The sequence below is a fragment of the Colletotrichum gloeosporioides genome (genome assembly GCF_011800055.1).
Source record: "Colletotrichum gloeosporioides strain Lc1 chromosome Unknown consensus_40, whole genome shotgun sequence".
In the NCBI taxonomy this organism is placed as follows: domain Eukaryota; kingdom Fungi; phylum Ascomycota; class Sordariomycetes; order Glomerellales; family Glomerellaceae; genus Colletotrichum; species Colletotrichum gloeosporioides.
Window position 1 is genome coordinate 479,085 of NW_025544685.1, and position 19,873 is coordinate 498,957.

Genomic DNA, 19,873 nt, shown 5'->3' on the forward strand with positions numbered 1-19,873 from the left:
TTCCCATTACATCTCAGGATAAGGTGGTTGTCTAAGACACGGCTTATGACAGCGAAAAAGTTTGTTGAAGCCCACCATTTCCATGCGTACCACCACTCTCGCTCATGGTGGTGTACAGCTGAAGGGTCTAGTTGTATCCAAGCGCTCAGTAGATCACTCCAGTCCTCCATTCTATGATAGCAGCTGATTCAAACTGACCCTATGGCCAAGTAACACAGAAGATTACGATGTGCATCACGTCTGATATATTGAAGCAAATCAAAGTCTGGATTCCTTGCTTCTGGCAACATGAAAAAGACTTGCTCCAAGGTCCATTTCCTCGCGTACCAGTTGACCGAATATCGGAGGTGTTCGAGTCTTTGAAAGAGTGAGTACTCTTGACCCAACCTGGACCTCTTCAACATTAATCGGAAATCCTCAATAGAGGTTCCCGACGACAGTGCCCAATTGAGCCCATCATGCTCAATTAGGAGATGGTCTAGACCAACATCCCCCACTATATCTATCAGTCTGGGAACGTCACTTTCATGACTGAAATCAAACCACTGCCTGGCTACCAGGCTCATTGTCCGGAGATGACTGCGAAAGGTCAGAGACGTTTCGTTGGTCTAATACATCATATGAGGCAGTGCTTTGAAGTAGGTCGTACATAATGATGAGGGTTCAAGTCAAGCCCATGATCAATCAAGGATTTCACAACGTTCAATGATTTGTATCTCAGCGCAGTCTGTGTGGGTATGTAAGTTATTGGATTGTTTTGAAGAACAAAAGGCGTTGGTATGGACTTACTTGAAGAAGATCTTCTGCAGCAGCTATCACAAACGACGACATCTTGTGCTCATCCAAGTGTTGGTAAACATTTGTAGGGCTATCAGATTGAATGGCTAGTCTCAGATCCGGGCTGAAACTGTGCACAAGTTTATGGGTTCTCAGGTTCACCTGCCAGCCAACGGTTGAACACTGACTGACTGAGCCAGCTTGGTGGCTGAAATGATATGCCAAAGCCTTGGGTCGCTCTCGATTCCCAGCGAAAGCCTCCAACCATACTGGGCGGATAATGCAGTGGCACCATGTTTGGAAATATCATCCAACTGGACTGTTTGCTCTTGGGAGAAGTCGCGTTCAAAACGTGACGTCGACTTCGTCAGATTCCTCGGACGGGCTAATCAAGTCAGGAAGAGCTGAATGCGCTTTGGAAATGATGCAATATGTTTGAATGGCCCTAGTCATGTGTCAACCTTTGCTGACATCTCACTTCTGACATACGTGAAGTGGTAAATCTATGGGAGACTTACATCCAGTGCCGCTATTCATCTTGTGCCCTCTGGAATAGATTCAATACGCAGTTAAATTTAGAAGTTAAAGTCACCCAATCATCCTTGTTCAGTATAGCCTTTGTCGATGCTATTCTACGCTTAAATCCTGGTTGTCTTGTTACCCGGCTATGAACTTGATGATTTGATCGACAGACTCCTTTAGCTCGTTCAAGGTTTGGCGGCATGTTGTAATGAGGCGTTCTAGTAGGCCGCGATTGGGTTCATGCTCAGGGACTTGGGCTTACAAAAGGCTCGTCTCTGCCTCGAGAAGAAACTCTTCAAATAATTGATTTTCTTTTATCTTTTCTCCTTAGGCAGCAGGCACCTGTTTGAATTAGTCCCACAGCCTCTTAATCCTCGCGCAAGCGCTGCCAGCTTTGACGGCCACGTCAGCTACAGCGATGACGCTGGAAGCCAGGCATAGAGCCTCAGCCATCGCATAGGAGTAATTCCTGGACTTGCTTGACTTGGTATGTCTTGGTGAGGGTCTGGTCTGTATTCGAAGACCCGATTTTGAGAGGCCAAGAAAGATGGTGAAGGTTGATTGCAGCCTCTCATACGAGTAGGCATCATCCTAAGGCTGTGCCGTATGCTTACTTCGGCATCTTACACCCTCCCTCTACGACACAATGAGATTATGGATTATTTTATCCCAGGCCATGATTGGGTCGCCAGTGCGCCACTCGAGCGTGATTTCGCCAACTGTACAAGGGGTCCAACAGGCAATTGCGAATCTGGTCATCGGTATGGTGACTACGCTAAAAACGCTCCACGTTTTCCTAAAATGTACGCCGGGATTTGCTGGGCTTGTGGAAAGCCTGGTTCGAAATAATTCGCTTTTTGCTGCGTTCAACTGTTACTAATGGTATGTGTACGTGCTCCCATTCACACTTGGGAATAATTCAACAATATATCCGTCTTCCCACTCTACCCGGTGAACGCAAGCCTGTCTTGCCGTGCCGTATCCTACTCTCTGCAACAGACTCCTACCAATCCAACTTTGAACAGAGTCCTGGTGTCTGGTGCTGTAAAATGTACCGTGTCGTCTTCACGGTGGAGTGTGAGCTCTCCATAAACACCACGGTGTATCTATCTCGTATGTCTAGCGTAAGAAGATAGCGCTCAAACCTAAACTCTTGGGTTGCCTGCAACCAGCCACGCTTCGTTCAACAATATAGGTATGTACGAAGTCTCAGGCTTCATAGAGAGTGGCACGTTCTCAGCAGCGTCAATGATTGGAATAGCCAGCCATCCAGAAGTAATTGGCGGACAGCTTGGAGTTATGGTACATATATAAACCAAATTGGCAGGCGGAGGAATGTTTGCGTAACATCCTCGCGCATTACCTTGGTGGGGTTCGTGGAATTCTTGTCGAGTCCACTTGGACAGCTTGAATGATGCATCCATCGTTCTTTCCCGAATTCGATGCCAGTATGACTCAGCAGGCATCTTAATGGATGGGTCAGGCCTCTCGTGGGTGTACCAGCCGGTGATGGAGATTGCCCTGGGCGTATCCTTCTTGAGCTCGAAAGTCTCTTCTAAAAGTTTCAGTCCATCAGAGATCCAGCCTACCCATGACCACGAAGGCAAACACATCCATGAAGACGCTGATCTTAATTTTCTAGCGGGCTCTCGTCGGGGTAGCTCCCTTTAACTATATGTCCTTGTGGCCTGGCACATTGGCGCAAAATCAAAAACATGCAACAGGCAAGCCGAAGACAAATGTCACAAAGTGAGGAAGAACCTTAACCGGATACGGTATCTTATTCCGCCAAGGCCATCTAATGAGGTGGAGACTGATCGCTTGCTCCAAAGGTGGATAACTCATTAACCAATCAACACAGTCCAGTCGACTTGGACTTTTGTTAGTGTCGTTATCCCTGTTCTTTTCATATGGTATTTACACAACTCGAACCGCCTTCCCGGGAAGAAGCCATTTGACCTTCTCTGAAACCCCCTCTTTCTCAAATTCAGAGCGCAAATCCTCTCCGTGCTGCGTGAAATGATCCCAAGAATCGAAATGCATCGGAATGATCCAGTCGGATTTGATGTCTCGGAATAGCTGGCTAGCCTGTTTCCCACCCATGGTGATCTGGCGCTTGGGGGCGAGCGGGGCCTCTATCTGGACACGAGCTTCTCCAACATTCATAAGAGCGGCGGCAATGTGAAAACGCGTGGCGAGTTGGGCCAGCTCAGGTACGTAGACCGTATCTCCAGAGAAGTAGATCGCGTTTGGGCGGCCGTCTGAGGAAATTCCGAAAGACTCCGCACGGATAACAAACCCAACGCACTCATCTCCGGGGACATGATCGCACGGGGTGGCTGTGATGTCGAAGATCTTGCCCCCTATTTTGGCACTGACGGTTTGCCAAGGGGTCATTCCCACGACACCAGGTCGAGGGGCAAGGTTCCTGGAACCGTCTTGAGTCGTAAAAACACGGCGGCCATCGAGAAGTTGGCGGCCAAGCTCATCAAGGTTATCCCAGTGGTCCTCGTGGCTGAGAAGAACAGCGTCAATGGGGGGGAGATCCCGAAGGTTGAGTGCGGGATTCTCGTGTACTTTGAGTGTAACGTTCGGTGACTGAACGAATGATTCGGCAGGAGAGAAAAAGGGATCAGTGAGGAATTTGATGCCATCGATGTCGATGATGGCGGTGGCGGTACCAATGAAGGTGACGGACACCTTCCCTTCAAATCCCGAGCTGGTAGACATGGCGAGGGAGGTGGAATGCAAACTGTAACGTTCACAGAATGTGCAACGAGAAATAGCCTACTTGTTCAAGCTTTCCCATGGTCACCGTATCTCTTAAATAGAGCTGTAGAAAGGTTACTTGAGAAACGATCGATACCTAGGATTCGTAGCAGATTATCAAGCAGCCTAGATTATAAAGCAGTCTGAATTTCAAAGCATCTTACTGATGGAAACAGTCCTTGGTAATGACGCTGGGCATAGATATGACAAATGTCTTTCTACTAGGTACGTTAAGACAACCCCACAGCCTCCTTTCAGATGAAAAGCTCCACATCTCAGCTTCTCAGAAGTCATATAAAAGATCTCATCTTGCTACGTTATGTTCTAAATTCTTGTTGTATTTTCTTTCTGTGAGAAGCGAATCACTCACAGCAAGAGATGAGATTTCATGTTTTCGACACACTCAGACCCAGACATGCAAAACATCGAACCAGAGCTACACCGAGGTCCTGCGTCAGCCATGGTCGCCCCAAGTGTCTCTTTACCCGAAGACAATGAGGACCCCAATTTAGTCAACTGTCCTCCACCAGACGGGGGGCTAGCTGCATATTTGTCAGGAACTTGAGCTTCGTCATCTTTATTCTAGTTGTATCTGACGCTAAGGAATTGAATAGTCCTCTCTGGTTTTCTTGTGATCATGAACACTTGGTACGTTTTATCGCTGCCGCCACCAATATTTGATGCTTTCTTGCGATTGTGATAGCTGAACCATCGAAAGGGGACTGATTGTATCGTTTGGCGTCTTCCAAACGTATTACGTCTCATCCTTGGGTCAGTCCCGTTCGGATGTTGCATGGATTGGATCAATCACTGTGTTCCTCCTCTTCTTTGGTGGAATCTTGAGTGGCCGCCTCACGGATGCTGGCCACTTTCGAATCACCGCAACGTCGGGCGCAATTCTCCTTGTCCTAGGGACATTCATGACCTCTCTTTGCACGGAATATTGGCAACTGATTTTGGCCCAAGGCGTCTGCGTTGGATTAGGCAACGGCCTCCTCTCTACTCCCCACCTGACGGTCGTCTCAACATATTTCAACAAGAGACTACCGCTTGCCTTGGGTATTGCGGCTTGCGGAAGCGTGACAGGCGGGCTGATCTATCCGAGTATGGCCAGAGTTCTACTCCCGTCCATTGGCTTTGGATGGACAATGAGAAGCATTGGTTTTATTCAACTCGCTACCCTTGCGATCGCACTCGCAGTGGTAAGGCCGAGAATTAGGCCTGTAGTGGGGACTCGGTCGTTGGTCGACTGGGGTGCATTTAAAGACCTTGAGTTCACGCTTTATTTCATCGGAGTCTTTCTTGTAAGTTGAAGTCCTATGACTAAGCAGATCAGAAAAGCAAGAGTAACACTCATTCAAGGCATATCTGGGCGTCTTCTTTCCATTTTTCTTTTTGACGTCCTATGCACGTGAGAAGCAAAGCATGTCATACGTCGATTCTTTGAATCTCCTCCTTGTTCTCAACGGGATTGGCTTTGTTGCCCGCTTGTTTCCCAGCCTTCTCTCGGCTTATTTCGGAACGCTTAATACCTTCATCGGCTTGTTGTTCGCTTCCTCGCTGTGTATGTACACGTGGATTGCTGTACAGTCACTCTCTGGTCTATATGTCTGGACAGCCTTCTACAGTATGTCTATCGGGGGTGTTCAGTCATTATTCCCAGCTGCAGTCGCATCTTTGAGCCCAGACCGATCGAAGTTGGGATCACGAATGGGGATTATCTCTTCTGCAGTTGGAATTGGAGCTTTGATAGGATCCCCCATCTCTGGTCAGCTCATTTCAATAAGTGGGGGATCATATGAAGCAGCACAGGTCTTTGCAGGTAGCGCATTAGCAGCTGGATGCGGTTTGACATTCCAAGCCCGGGAAATCAGAAGGAAGAAACAGTGTGGTCAGCTATTTTCAAAATTGTAGAATTAGCAGAATTTGCCAGAAGAGAACCAGACCGCAACACGATGTCGAACGTGTCAAAGCTAGTATCACATTTGCAAGAGATCTCTCGGTGATATCCCCTCAAGACCCGCTATGCCATCCGCCGCGTCGCCGCCGGATGCAACGAAAGCCAGCTTTGCCGATGCGTAGATGGCGCCTATCACCCGAAGATGTTCATGTGGGTTTTTTTTTGTTATCTTGAATAATGCACATCATATTCACCATAAATAGTGTTCTTTTAAAGCGCTTGTATGTCTCCCGTTGGAGGTAAGTCCATAGCGAGATTTTCCATTGAGAGTGCGCCAGGTTTTCTCAGGTCCTTCGGAGAACCTCGGGTGTTCCAGAATGTCGTACGGTGTGCCTGCCAAGGTAGAAGTTCGCATGCAGGAGTCGCAACAGTACATAGTCAGCTTTCTCAGGATATGAAAGGTCCCACAACACTAACCATTACGACTCCACAAGCCCACGATCACGCCCCTCCCAGGTTAACAAGCCCTGTCCAAGCGGCAACCCACAACCACCAGCGATCCGAGAACACTCAACGATCGCATCTGGAAGGGTGGCCGAGTTGGTTATGGCGCCAGGTTAAGGTCAGCTTAACATCTGTTTCCTGGGGGGGCAACCCGCGCGAGTTCGAGTCTCGTCCCTTTCAAATCATCTTTTTTGCTGGGGTTAATGGTCGTCATTTGTTGCGCTAGGCGTGGTATTCGCGACCGAGACATAGCTGTATGTTTATGCTGGGCATCCCAGTTTATGTAGACTTCAGCCGTTCCCGATGTCAGAGCTAATTTGCTTCCTCCTCGTTCTCGACTTGCCTCAACCCCGCCTACCTCAACCGTGTACTCGGTGGCCTCCTTGGTAGAGCTGGCGCCGGCAGTAATCCACAAGATTGCTGCTTCAGCTTCAGGACCGTCTTCGAGTTGGCCTATCTTCAAGGAGATTGTATGACTTTTCACATGATAGCTAAACTGCTCAACAACGCCTGCATCAATCTCAATATCAACTGCTAGAGGTCCAATGAAGACTTTCCGACGCAGAGGGTCTCGAACTTGCACGGTTACAAGATCGTCGTCGACTTTCAAGATCCCACCGTAAGCAATCATTCCATAGTCCAGGTCATCGACGAGATACGCGCCCGAACCAACGACCATGCCGACGAAATTGGGACCGTAGTCGCCGCTGAACCCGTCCCAGGAAAGATGCTCCGGCCACGCATGCATCGCACAAGATGCAAAGCCGTCTTCGCGGATGTTGGAAAGCGCTCCAGTTGTACCGCCGTATCCCACGCGGAGGAGATAGGAGTTGGTCGGGTCGTCCTGGAAAGCTGAAAGCAGCACTAGAGCGTTCAGCCCGGACCCGTAGTGATGAATCTGACGCTCGACGACCTGAGTTTTGCCCGCAACACTGCAGGAGTATTGTTAGCAAGACACTTTTACTTCCAAGATCTGTAAAGACTCACACAAAGTCCCAGTATCGGCGGGCGTTCCCGTTGTATCCCCAATGTGGAACTGTGGTCATATAGCCCAACACACTGTTCTTGACGCGCGTGGCCAAGTCTGTTTCACCAAAATATCTGAGGACTTCAGTCAACCAGGAGTTCAGCAAAGAGGCACGGTTCCTAGTACGACATACTTCGCCCAGAAGTACACCCCCTCTTGGCCGGTGGAGTCCCAAGCCTGTTCGCTCCCATAAGGATACGCCTCCGTCAACCAAACATCGAGTCTAGCCCTCATCACATCGGTCAAGTTCTGTGCTTCCACGGACGTATTCTCCCTTTGCAAGTCTACCAATATCTTTCCAAAGACAGTCTCGCCCATGAGTCCCTTGTCTTTGAAGCCGATGTCGGGTTCCATTCCTCTCATCACAGTCTTGTAGGCTTGGTTCAGATACCACTCCCAGTCATGCGTCCTCAGCAAACCCGGGTAGGCTCTTCCTGCACGATACAAGGCCCAGTAAGTCGCAGCCGGCCATACGTAGTTGTATGCACGGTTGATCTCGTACACATAATCTTTCTTCTGGCCGGACGTGATGGTGTAATTGTAGTCCAGCTCAGGGCCATAGTAGAACAACCCTCTCTTGACTGCGTAGTTCTCATCTTGTATGGTTTTGAACAGAACCTTGTCAACGAAATCCTCCAGCTTTGCGATCTCGGCGGTATTGGGCTGAAAGGTCTGCTTGACAGCGGCAGCTACATACGCACCGGCCCCACCCTCGTCACTAAGGCCTGCTGGTGCTGTTCGTTTATCTTGCTCGATGATAGCGCCCTTCTCCCCATCATAGCCCATGATTGACGGGGATCGACCGAATGGATCCGAGTCATCGATAAACCAGTGCTCAGTCGTAAGGAAGGTTCCGAGATCAGAGACAGCCTCGGCTGCGGACTTTGTGATGTAATAGTGGACGGTCTGGGTAGTATTGTTGTCATAGTCGACGTTGAGGCGCACGCGACCCCAAGCTGATGCAGATGGCTGAATGGAATATGTGTTGTTGCCTCGGTCGATGACTTGGAGAGAGTCTGGGGGAGACGTAGAGATAAAATTGATCCCAACCCTGGTTTGCAAGTGCAAAGTTGCTTGGCTGTCCCGTGGGATGATGTACCCAGGCAAGCTGATGGCGTTAGGAGTTTCCGCACTCGCGATCGCGGCATCAATCTTTTTCACGCCTTCGTTGACCGCTGTAAATCGGACGCCATATCTCCGTAATTCTCCTGGCTTGAGTACGGTGTTTGTCGGGGTATTCCAAGGCTCTACATCCTTCCACTCGTTCTCAGCCCAAGCCTTGCTGTGAACAGTCCACTCGAAGAACCCCTCCCACATGTTTGACCCGATCCGCGTCTCTCCCTTGTTATCTTCCCACAACCAGCGATATGCCTCCAACGGTGTCTTGTACAACGGTGTGATGACGAGAGCGGGGCCGACTCCATTCAGGGGTAAAACTCGGAGGTGGCCGGCGTCCTGTCCTATGTACGGCTCCATGAAGGAACACCTTTCGTTGACGTCCGACACGTTTCTCTTGGTGAAGATGTTGTTGACAGCCGCTGCAAAGCCCAGCGCCCCTATCTCTACATCTTCATCGCCTGAGTTGGTGATTGTGAATCGCAGTCCCAGGTCGCCATAGACATCAATCCGTTTACGAATCACCTTCAACGACCCAAGGTCCATGGTCGGTGATAAATCAGCTGAGACCAGAGCTCCAGTTTCAGCTTCGATGACTGGCTGCCTCGCGGTGGCGGAGCTGGTTTCATTCCATGTGTCTGATGAAGTTCCTCGGTATCGGATATTGATGTCGCCCCAATGGTAGCAGCCATTTTGGACACGACGACCAAGCTGCATCAGATCATATGGGAGAAAGTCGAAGTCGCTTCCCGTTGGCTTGAGGGATGCAAGTGTGGCAGAGTCTTTGACAATTACTGCCTCCCAGTTTCTGGTCTTGAATGCATACGTGCCATTGCCGAGCCCAATGTCGTCTTGGCCAAAGGCAAGAGGCAGCACGATGAGGCTTAATGAAGACAGAATTCGAAAGTGCATCATTACAGCAGGTTGTTGTGCAGGGAAGATTGTTATGCAGGGAATCAAGATCTCTGGGCGGAACACCTCAATGTGAGGGATGATGTTGAGGAGTTCACGGAGGAGAACGGGTCCCTCTTATGACACCCTGCCAAAAGTCCAGAAGTAAAGACCCTTTCTAGCAAAAGAATGTCTGTATCTTGTGGCCTTGCGTAAAATCTCGTCACGAAGATGCAGCGAGGTATACTTAAATTCATGTTTGAGGCAATTGTGATTTCGGCATTTGCTCGATATCTCTCTCTACATGTATGGATGCGGGGCTGCGTTTCCCTCTCGCATGCTCATACTGTGATGGGGCAAGGGAGGAGGCAGGGGATTGGTGGACTACTAGAACTGCTGCAGAAATAGGTAATCCAAAGTCTTGCCAGTTCCATTTCGAGAAGAGGTCGACCCGACCGATCAGTCTCTGGTGACGACATATTTTATGAGCGTTAGGCGCACCAATCACAATCACTGACACTTCAATCTTCGGTGAATCTTGAAATGAAGCCAATGGTTTGCTCAAAGTGCTTCTGTTTCAGCGAACTCGCCCTTGGGTGTTTCAAAAGTGGTTGAGTTGAGATGTCCCAAACAGCAACTTCAAATTTGTGACACTGCATACTTGAACTGAAGTCTAGGAAGTGCAGTAGAGAACATATCAAAAAGGTAAGGTATGAAGCATACCTACCTGATGATTTGCTCACTGTAGTTGTGGGTTCTTTGCAGCTCCATTTGACAGTGAACGAGACTGTTGCCTGTGACAAAGAAGTGCTTTGGCGTCAACTTCGTTGACTCAGGTAATTCGCCTTTACCTGACTAAGTGGCCCTTTCAGAAGGAGAACAATACAATGCCCTAGGTCATGTATAACGTTGGTGCAACATGATACTTGTCTTGAATCAGAATCACTCACTCAAGACAACTGAGCATGATCCAGTCAGCGGCTGATGCATACTTAAGAAGGACCATTTACAGGCTGAATTGCATCTCTCATTTCTCATCAGACCAAACAGACACATCCAACCACAGCTCAATCTCACCAAAGCTCCAAGAACAGCAGCTAAGTCACCACCCCTTCCAGAATCATCAACATGTGCAACTACGTTCTCTACGTTACTCAGTGCCGCCAATGCGGTAACACCATCTCTCAATCACAGTCCGACTACGTGTACTGCCCTTCCTACAAAAACGGCATATCCTGCATGGTCATTGAGCGCGACCGCCGCACTACCCTGGTCTGCTGCTCTTCTTGCCAGCGCGCCTACTCCTTCGCTCCCTCTACTGACTTTTTGGGCGTCGACGAGTGCTATTCGATTGGCTCTATGGAGGACCATCACCCTTCCGATGACTAGATCACTGCAAAATCGTTGATAGAATGTGAGTTTCACGCCTTCTCGGGCTCATGACTTCTGGCCCGAAACACTGCTTCCATATCAAGATTAAATAGCATGCCCTGAATTGAGAGTCCCATTGAGTTTCTAGCAATATCATTAATCCTTTGCACATGGTGATGATCCCACCTAATTGATCTTCTCCAGACAAGCGTGACTTATATGTCTCTACTCGTTCACGCCTGCGTCTGATCCCCAAGCTCGCACAGCCTAGATAGGCAGCGTCGCATTCACAGGCAGACACGTCCCCAAATCCGGGCCTTCGATCCTCGACGTGGCGTTGACAACATACTGCTGCAGCGGCGAAGTCCCACACTTCACGCCCAAGACGAACGCCTGCGAGAATGTGTCCGCCAGTTTTGGGGCCATGTGCGTGTTGTCCATCGGGTACCCGGCAACGGCAGCCTCGGGGCCCTGGAGCTTCAGGGCTTGGACGCAGTAGTCCGCGTGCGGGACGTAGTAGATGCCGGCTGCGGGGCCTCCCAGCGATTCGACGACGTACCATGAGTACCACGAGTAGATCCTGGGCGTCCACGTGAAGTTGCCGGTCTGGTAGGGGTTCGTGGGCGTTGAGGTGGAGATGACGACCTTTGCGCCGAGGGAGAGGAAGATGGAGGATGCGTTGCGGAGGTAGGTCGTGTACGTCTGGACGATCTCGGTTGCGTTGCTGAATGGGATGTTAGACGCGATGTGTCTTTGACAGAGGGCAGGTGGCTTACTTGAAGATGGCGGTGCATGTTTCGTTGCCGATGCCGGGGCAGTCGACGCGGCTCTTCACATCGGTGGCTGGGTTGCCCGCTGGTGGAATCTTCGTCAGACACGCTCAAGCCTAGTGAGGAAACAACACTTACGCCCGTCATTGTGTCCAAACTCAATCACGACCCAGTCGCCTGCCTTCACCTCGTTGATGATCCTTTGGAAACGTCCCTCTCTCGTGAATGTTCGCGCACTTCGGCCGGCATACGCAGAGTTGTTGACTCGGATCTTGGAAGAGTCAAGCGAATAGTGCAGATATTGGCCCTGATTGATTACATTAGCATCATATAAACTGTCCAAGGTCCGAAGCTTCACTTACCCATCCCTCCGTGCCATTGTGGCCGCCATCGGGCGCCATTGTACTGTCGCCCGCAAGCCAAACGGTGTGCTTGATCTCTTCGTCGCATTGCGCCGAGACACTGAACGCGGAGCTCGCAACGAGCAGCAGTGAGCTCCAAGAGAACCTCATTTTCAATGATGACTCGGGGCCCCGACGATTATGCTGGACAAGACGATAGTGACAGACTGGGTGCACAGAAACATCGTTCAGCCAAGAAAACGAGAATCTGCTCTCTTTTTATTGCGGCCGCCCTGTTAGATCATGTCATGACAACGGATCTCGGCAATTAGGCACACCTGGAGGTGGCATCGTCTCCCCCGCAGCGGTCTGCGGAGATGGCTTCTGCCCCTGGCAGGTTCCCCGCGTAGCACCCTGGCCACGGCCGTTGTCCCAAGAGGGTTCATCTCTGAGGCGGGACCGCTAACTGTATGTACGATAGCTCTCCGACTGACGGTGAGTGAATGTTTGGGGTAATTACTTTCATTCGTGGACGGCGGTGGGTATTCGTCGGCGGAATGAGGGCCGAAAAGTTGCGTTTTAAGCTTTCGGCCGATCACCGACCGAACGAACCCGGGCGGATGGGAACCCCACGGGGGATTTGACAATGAAGGGTCCGTCTGATCCGGGGAGGAAATGATCATGTGCTGAGTGGAATTTCGATGCGGGTGGCGTACTTTCAACGGATCATCTTTCTTCGGTCTTATCTTTGGGGATTGAAGCTTGAAGCGAGATCTCTCTCCATAGCTGCGACGGTACTCCGTAAGCCGAGGACAATTAAGCAACCTTGAATTTTAAGACTTGGCCGGCTGAGAAAATGCTCCAAATCTCCCTTACAGAAAGACTGTCCTGTGCCAAGCCGTCGCCGCTGACGAGCCTCGCTGTCTGGAGTCGTAAGCTGCCGCTAGTATCTCATTCATTCGTTTTCTCCAGCATCGCAGCCACGTCTTCTCTGGTGAAAGATGAGGTTAGCACGCTCCTCGATACGGAAGACATTCGGTGCATCTGATTGTCCGACGTCCAAATGGCAGACACCTGCCAGGCGTGGCCTCGGATGTAGAGAGAGTTCTTGACAGCTTGTGACATCGACTGATGTTTGTTAACTGAAATGACAGGCATACGTGGTTCCATGAGGCTGATTCTCGCATTCTCATGCGGACCATGAAGCAGTCCCGGAGCAGATGCGCGGCACGGATTTTTCTCCATTCAAAAAGCATTGAGTTTGAGATTATGGGCATAAAGTTTCAACCCACAGGCTTGGCAGCTAATCGGTCGCTCTTGTTGGTAAGCTCGTCGACCTTCGCTGACGAAACCTCCAACAGTGGATGATCGCCTAACGTGGAGGCGATGATGAAAGACCCAGGCTGCCGGATCCACCACGTAGATACCACCCCAGACGAACACTCTCGACGGCTGCTATTATTACCATGACGTGTTGATAAGTATCATTGAGAGACTGTTCCCCAATGAAGCAATGAGCTCGTGCTCGGACACAGACGCGTCCTCCAATGGGGGGAGCACATTGACTTTCCAGGCATTGAAACGCGAAACCGCCTGAATGCGGGGGGTCCTAGAGCTCGCATACGGATAGCGGCGTTGGGACCCGGGAGTGCGAGCCGGTCGCGGGTCGCCGAACACGAGCTGAAGAAGCCGGAGGGACTCTGGAACGCGACGGGCTGACATTTCGGGAGCTCTTACACGTGGTTTGAGTTACAGTTCCACGCTTGAGTCAGCCCCGGTCGTCTCATTCGGAGGATTTTTGGAGGATGGTTTTATCTGACAGGAAGTCCGGACCTCTTCAGGTTAGTAGCATCATGAGGTTGCAAGTTTGCTGATGGAATGCCAGAGCACTATACCACAACATACCAGAATGCCACTCCATCCCCCAAAATCCCGTAGATACTCCTCTAAGCGACCTGTTCAGTACCATGAAAGACAGCAATGCGATGGAACACCCAATGGGTGCTGGCCTTCCATGAAACCTTCAAAGCACAAGGCATTGAATGAGACACACGTAATGTGATGCATGCAGCTGCTCCAGCTGAAAACCCAGGCGCGAGAAATGCCTCGGGAGATTGGCCCTGCACATGCTGTGAGCTGTGTCCGTGTCAGAAGCTTTTGCTTGGTTTGTGCTGCAGAAGCACAAGATCTGGGCCCATGCAGGTCCAGATTGCCGAGCTGCTGTGGGCTAAGCTAAGGGTCGCCCAAGCTAATGGAGGGGAACAGGGACGGGCCGGGGTCGCATAGATGCCATGTTCCAAGGTTAGAAACATTGGATCCATGAACACTTACTAGAGGTGCTCCTGGTGCTTAAGTGTGAGAAACAAATAAGAAGTGAACACCCCCCCGGACCAGCTCCTCCCGCAAGAACCAAAAAAGAAAAAGGAAAAAAGGATTTAACCACAGCTAGTCAGGTGACGTCACAGCGCCTGGCCCACAGTTTTCCCGGAGCACCGAAGCACTGAAGCAGCTGCGCAGCGAACACGATCGCATCGCGGGGACTTTCCCAAACCGAAACACCTCGCTTCCTCAACATACACTTCCTGTAATATTGCCTTTTCGCATTCTTAGAGGCGACACCGATATCTATATCTACGGAGCGAGCGACCATACAGGAACACCGGACTCTCCCAAGCTCAGACTGAGGACACAGATGGCCGCTGCGTCATCGTGAGAAAGCAGCCATGGCCTCCTCTTCACCCCTTACTGCCGAGCAGACGAGCGCTCTCTTCAACATCCTCACCCACTTCGAGACCTACCGCGAAGTCGAGCAGTTCAAGCAGCCAGAGACGATCGACAACTATGGCTACCCCTTCGCCGCAGTCAGCCCCAAGGCCAGCGAACCCGACGAGGCCGTCGTCTACGCCTCGAAATCCTCGGCGCCGCTCCTGCAATCCCTGTTCACCAGGTTTATCCTGCCCCTGCCGGGCGTCTCCTCCATCGTGCCCAAGTTCTGGCGCGTCCGCGTGCAGGGCCTCATCAAGAAATTCGCCGAAGCCGACCTCTCCGAAAGCTACGAGAAGGGCGCCCTGGGCACTAGAAAGACCCTGGCCACCGCCTCGTCCACCGTCATCGAGACCGTTGCGCGGGGCCAGATCGGCGGCGGACCCGTCAGCGACCCCGCGACAAGGCCGAAGGAGTATGATTTGCAGAATGCGGGGGATCTGATGCGCGCGTGGGACGATGCGATGCATGGCCTCGTCTACGAGAACCTTTGCGACGAGCTGCTGGACTACCTTGCCGAGACCGAGGAATTTGACACACACTCTTCCATGACGAGGGCAGCGTGCGACTACATTCTCTTGCAGTATGTCCCCAATTCTCAGCAGTGTCGAATTTCAAGCTGACGTATAACAGCCTTGCGACGCTGTGCCACCAGGTCTTGATCGTTTCGCCCGAGGGGCAGTACCTCGTCAAGCTGATGGATAATCTCCACAAGATGGTGCCCTACGGCATGGTTCGCCAAACACTGCGAATCGGTAATGCGGCGACCATGATTGCGGGCATGATGAAGATCTTCCTGGCGAAGCTGACTGTGGGCGGCGTCTCGAACTGGATCGGCATTACCTCCAATGCTGCTGACGGGCAGAATCTTATGCAAAGGTAGGGCACAGTTTCTGGCCGATGGCGCCTGTGATGCTGACAGACAAAAGAATGATTTCTGTGATTCTCGGATGGGACTGCGCCGAGTTCAAAAAGACGATCGACACGATATCCAAGGCAAAGGATGGCCCAAGCAAGGGCGCCCTTGCTGCCATCAAGGCACACTGCCAGTCACCCAAGAGCGAGCGCGACACCGTCAGGGCAAGGAGTTTGCGGGAATCCAAGTCTGTTGTTGCCGTCATTCTCGAGACCACCGACCCGAAGCTTCTTGAGGACGTCAGCGACGCCGAACACAAGCAGTGCCTCGAGTACTATGCGGCGCAGCTCGCTATCCGCGACCGGGAAGAAATTATCAACGTGTTGTGCAAGCAGAGCCCTGATCTCCTGACGCAGGCAGTCCGCGACGCCGTGGCCGGCATGGACCCGATCATCCGCGCTGTGCACAACAAGGTGGATTTATCGGACCACGTCAAGGACTACCAGACTTTCCTCGATCAGCTCATTGCCACGAGCAAGCCGAAGAAGGCCAAGTCGAAAGACGAGGCTGATCCTCCCCTGCCCACGGTAGAAGATTATGTTCAGCTTCTCAAGAACAACAGGCAGCTTCTTTACAAGTGGTTGCACGCCGTCAGCAAGAACTGCCCCGAGGTGATGGACCAGTTCAGGAAATGGGCCAAGGATTCTCTTGTGGCCTTCCACAAGCAGAAGAATGGCGACAGCATCGAGGAGAGGTTGGGCGGCATCTTCAACCAGGTGCCCGAAGAGAAGAAGGCAGCCCTCTTGCCGATAATCGACGCTCACGCCGACTACCTCAAAGAGCTCAACAACATCTCTCGCTCACGGATGCAAACGATAGTGGACGGCAACTCGTCGAGCATGTCTGGGCCCGGTGTGTACCTCATCAGATGGCACTCGCTGCTGGACGAAACTCTCATTACACCTGCCACACCTAGCGGATCCATCCGGCATGGCAAAGATGTTCAAGGAGCAATGACACATGGCAAGCGGACGTCCATATCTAGCGACACGGGCGAGGTCATTGAAAAGGTGCGGTCTTTGACGCTGTCCTCGTTGCCGGAGCCACCGGACGTGAGGCCTGTCATCAAGGCCATGGCCCGGCCGTTCAAGCAGATGATCATCGGACGGGCGACACCTAGCCCCAATGGTAACGGGCAAGCGGAGCTTCAATAGATTCAGCTCTCATTACTACGGGGCCATGGACGAGTTTCTGCAAACCGCAGACGGGAACGTGGGGTGCGTTCTAGGCACGCGACTGTACATGATGCATGAAGACACGGTCTTCTCTCTCCTTTTACATGGCTGGCGTCTGCGGGGGTTTGATTTGGCCTGGACTGGACGGCAGGCGGGATACTTGCTGTAGATCCAAGCATAGAGACCGGCACCGCAACTCTGACACGAGAGCAAGTTTACGCTCACGTGCTGTGACCAATAAATCGAGACTTTCTCTGGCTTCCTTGGCGATGCGTCTGTTGCATGCGGCTACTGCAAGTCGTGGACATGGAAGGAAGTTCACCCTTGTTCAATGCGGGGGAGCTGACAAACGACGTGTTCGCCGTTGGTAGACGCTGCGCCTAGGTGATGAGGACAGGGTACGTCATGACGGCGATCTTGGCTCACCGGCTGCCTCACGCCAACGGTGCTGACGGCGGCAAACTCAAATTACACAACGCCTGAACAATTGAAAAAGCACCCACGCAAGTGACACAACGCCCTTTAGCAAGATCTCTTCGTGGCGACACCAGTCTCCCAGGCGGCCTCTCCACATCCATCTCGCGCCCACGTGCCCTCTTTGGCGGGAACCTCACGGCACTTTGCAGCCGACCAAATCTCAGCTTAATCTCATCGCCCCTCCAGATTTGCAAGTCGGTGTCCTAAAGAGGGCAAACGCGGGCGGTATTCTGCCTGGTCCAAGCCGAATTTGGGAGCTGGTGCATTCAAACGCGAAGTTGAGAGAGCGATCAGAGGGAGGGGTTTTTACGCGAGTGGCCGGGGTAGCTAGCTGTCATTCTCGCTTAAATATCCCTCAGGCACCCGGCACCTCGTCAAATCCTGCCACTGCATCCCCCGTCCCCGATTGGACTTGCCTGTCCTCTCTCTTTCCCCCGGGTCGACTTTCCCACCTTAATTCATCCTCTTATTCCTTTGATATCCTCAACCATCACCACCGACTTCATCATCGCCAACTTCACTTAATCCTCACTTAATTTCCTCAATACAACCCCCTGAAGACACCTCGACAATGTCTACAATCACAAAAACAGCCCCGAGCACGGGCATAGACCTAACCTCCCTCAACGCCGCCAGCGCCGACCCCGAGTCCCGCTCCTTCTCCTCCTCCGAGCTCAACGACCCTTACAACCTGGGCACGCACATCAAGTCAGAAACCGACATCGGCCTGCTCAGCGCCCGCCCGGCCTCCAACTCGGCCCGCAGGCGCATCCACCACAACTTCACGCGCGGCGGCGCCAAGGAGGCCAAGCTGCAGGACTTCTACCGCACGCAGAACACAAAGATCCGCGCCCTGCTCAAGTCCGTCGACGATCACGAGCGCGAGGCGAAGGAGACGCAGGGTGACAACAACGTCAAGTACCAGATCGCCGTCAAGGGTAGCCTGGCCGCGAACGTCGTGCTGTCCGCTCTCCAGCTGTACGCTGCCATCTCGTCCGGCTCGCTGTCGCTGTTCACGACCATGGCCGACTCCGTGTTCGACCCGCTGTCCGGGATTATGCTCATGCTCTCGCACCGCGCGGTGAAGAAGGTTGACACGCAAAAGTACCCGTCTGGCCGGGCGCGCATCTCGACGGCGGGGAATATTGTATTTTCGTTCATCATGTTTAGTGTGAGTTTGGTGTTGATTGTTATGTCTGCGAGGGATCTGGCCGCGGGCTCGGACTCGGAGACGAATGAGTTCAACCTGACCAGTGTGATTGCTGTGGCGATTGCGTTTGGGACCAAGTTTTGTCTCTTCCTCTACTGTGAGTCTGGGCCTTTTTCTGTTGAGGGTTGAATGCTGACAGAGCACAGGCTGGTCCATCAAGCACATCTACTCTCAGGTCGAGATCCTCTGGCGCGACCACCGCAACGATCTCTTCATCAACGGCTTCGGTATCTTCACCTTCTCCGCCGGCAGCAAGATCAAGTGGTGGATCGACCCGATGGGCGCCATCATCCTCTCATTCCTAATCGCCGGACTCTGGCTGCGGACTGCTTACGAGGAGTTCCAGCTGTTGATTGGCGTGTCTGCGGAGCCTGAGTTCCTACAGCTCATCACTTACATCGGTAGGTCATTCAGCAACTTATGTTTGTCAATTTGGGTGCGTTGTTTGCTAATCCTGGCCAGCGATGACACACTCCCCCGACGTCAAGCAGATTGACACCGTCCGCGCTTACCACAGCGGCCCGCGCTACATTGTCGAGATTGACATCGTCATGGACCGCCACGAGAAGTTGGAGATCGCGCACGACGTGGCGGAGGCGCTGCAGATCAAGATTGAGAAGCTTCCTGGCGTCGAGAGGGCGTATGTCCACATTGACTACGAGACGAGTCACAAGCCTGTGAGTGCCTCTCATCAGACTTTGCTCCGCAGAGGATTTTCCCTGCTGACCCTGATTCAGGAGCATGACTTGAAGAAAAACCTGTGATAGGTCACGACGCAGCACAAGATGTCATCTCCAATGGATGGTTGAACAAACCATTCTTAATCTCATGGACTCGGGGTACGCCAGAAGCAAGCGGCTCGACTCTCGTGTTTGGTGTTTGGGGGCAAGCGTATGGCAGGGCTGGAAAAGGCGTGAACTTGCATCATCATAAAAGGTCATTGGATAGATTGTCAAGATTAGTCATGGGACTTGAGAAGCATAACGTGCTGTATTCCAAAGTTGAAAGTCCAATTGGAGTGTGACAACTTTGCTGTTTGGCTTGCAGGAAGGTGATCTTGTCTCAACCCCTGGAGTCTTTGTTGCTGTGACAAGTTTATCATGTTTGCACAGGGAGAGACCAGACTGCAAGCCCAAGGTCACAGACTGTCACTTCCTTTGTGTCCATCCATCGCAATATGACACAATGGAGGTCATGATTGCTACTTCTTACCTCTCACCTGATGTGTGTGTATTTCAACGAACCCCTCTCAGGAGGTTTCGAGTCTTGGGAAGGTGCGGCTGGCGGTCCTGCACCTTCACGAACAATATCAAACCAGCAAACACCTAAGCTAGGCGGTCAAAA

At 51.9% G+C, this 19,873-nt stretch overlaps 7 protein-coding genes and 1 pseudogene across 8 annotated transcripts; 4 read left to right on the forward strand and 4 right to left on the reverse strand.

Moving 5' to 3' along the window:
• Positions 1-537: 537 nt before the first annotated feature.
• Positions 538-1,501, reverse strand: GCG54_00005172 (annotated as a pseudogene). Its single transcript has 4 exons — positions 1,370-1,501; positions 1,256-1,280; positions 790-1,162; positions 538-579 (listed from the first exon to the last, which is right to left on the reverse strand). Coding segments are annotated over exons 1-4 (572 nt in total).
• Positions 1,502-3,216: 1,715 nt separating this feature from the next.
• Positions 3,217-4,029, reverse strand: GCG54_00005173 (N-acyl-phosphatidylethanolamine-hydrolyzing phospholipase D; the record flags this gene model as incomplete). The annotated part of the gene is made up of 1 exon (XM_045405203.1): positions 3,217-4,029. The coding sequence occupies one exon, from the start codon at positions 4,027-4,029 to the stop codon at positions 3,217-3,219; it is 813 nt and encodes a 270-aa protein (XP_045264967.1).
• A 454-nt stretch (positions 4,030-4,483) lies between these two features.
• GCG54_00005174 (putative transporter MCH4) lies at positions 4,484-5,982 on the forward strand (the record flags this gene model as incomplete). Its single annotated transcript, XM_045405204.1, has 3 exons — positions 4,484-4,620; positions 4,787-5,372; positions 5,431-5,982. The coding sequence occupies 3 exons, from the start codon at positions 4,484-4,486 to the stop codon at positions 5,980-5,982; spliced, it is 1,275 nt and encodes a 424-aa protein (XP_045264968.1).
• A 796-nt stretch (positions 5,983-6,778) lies between these two features.
• GCG54_00005175 (uncharacterized protein) lies at positions 6,779-9,527 on the reverse strand (the record flags this gene model as incomplete). Its single annotated transcript, XM_045405205.1, has 4 exons — positions 6,779-6,784; positions 6,831-7,404; positions 7,460-7,573; positions 7,633-9,527. 4 exons carry the CDS (start codon positions 9,525-9,527, stop codon positions 6,779-6,781), a joined length of 2,589 nt encoding a protein of 862 aa, XP_045264969.1.
• Positions 9,528-10,634: 1,107 nt separating this feature from the next.
• Positions 10,635-10,895, forward strand: GCG54_00005176 (uncharacterized protein; the record flags this gene model as incomplete). The annotated part of the gene is made up of 1 exon (XM_045405206.1): positions 10,635-10,895. The coding sequence occupies one exon, from the start codon at positions 10,635-10,637 to the stop codon at positions 10,893-10,895; it is 261 nt and encodes an 86-aa protein (XP_045264970.1).
• A 249-nt stretch (positions 10,896-11,144) lies between these two features.
• Positions 11,145-12,159, reverse strand: GCG54_00005177 (Rhamnogalacturonan acetylesterase; the record flags this gene model as incomplete). Its single annotated transcript, XM_045405207.1, has 4 exons — positions 11,145-11,601; positions 11,654-11,732; positions 11,786-11,954; positions 12,010-12,159. The coding sequence occupies 4 exons, from the start codon at positions 12,157-12,159 to the stop codon at positions 11,145-11,147; spliced, it is 855 nt and encodes a 284-aa protein (XP_045264971.1).
• A 2,552-nt stretch (positions 12,160-14,711) lies between these two features.
• On the forward strand, positions 14,712-16,821 carry GCG54_00005178 (uncharacterized protein; the record flags this gene model as incomplete). The annotated part of the gene is made up of 3 exons (XM_045405208.1): positions 14,712-15,334; positions 15,385-15,630; positions 15,681-16,821. The coding sequence occupies 3 exons, from the start codon at positions 14,712-14,714 to the stop codon at positions 16,819-16,821; spliced, it is 2,010 nt and encodes a 669-aa protein (XP_045264972.1).
• A 1,069-nt stretch (positions 16,822-17,890) lies between these two features.
• Positions 17,891-19,338, forward strand: GCG54_00005179 (Metal tolerance protein 4; the record flags this gene model as incomplete). The annotated part of the gene is made up of 4 exons (XM_045405209.1): positions 17,891-18,626; positions 18,676-18,930; positions 18,992-19,206; positions 19,297-19,338. The coding sequence occupies 4 exons, from the start codon at positions 17,891-17,893 to the stop codon at positions 19,336-19,338; spliced, it is 1,248 nt and encodes a 415-aa protein (XP_045264973.1).
• Positions 19,339-19,873: the final 535 nt, after the last annotated feature.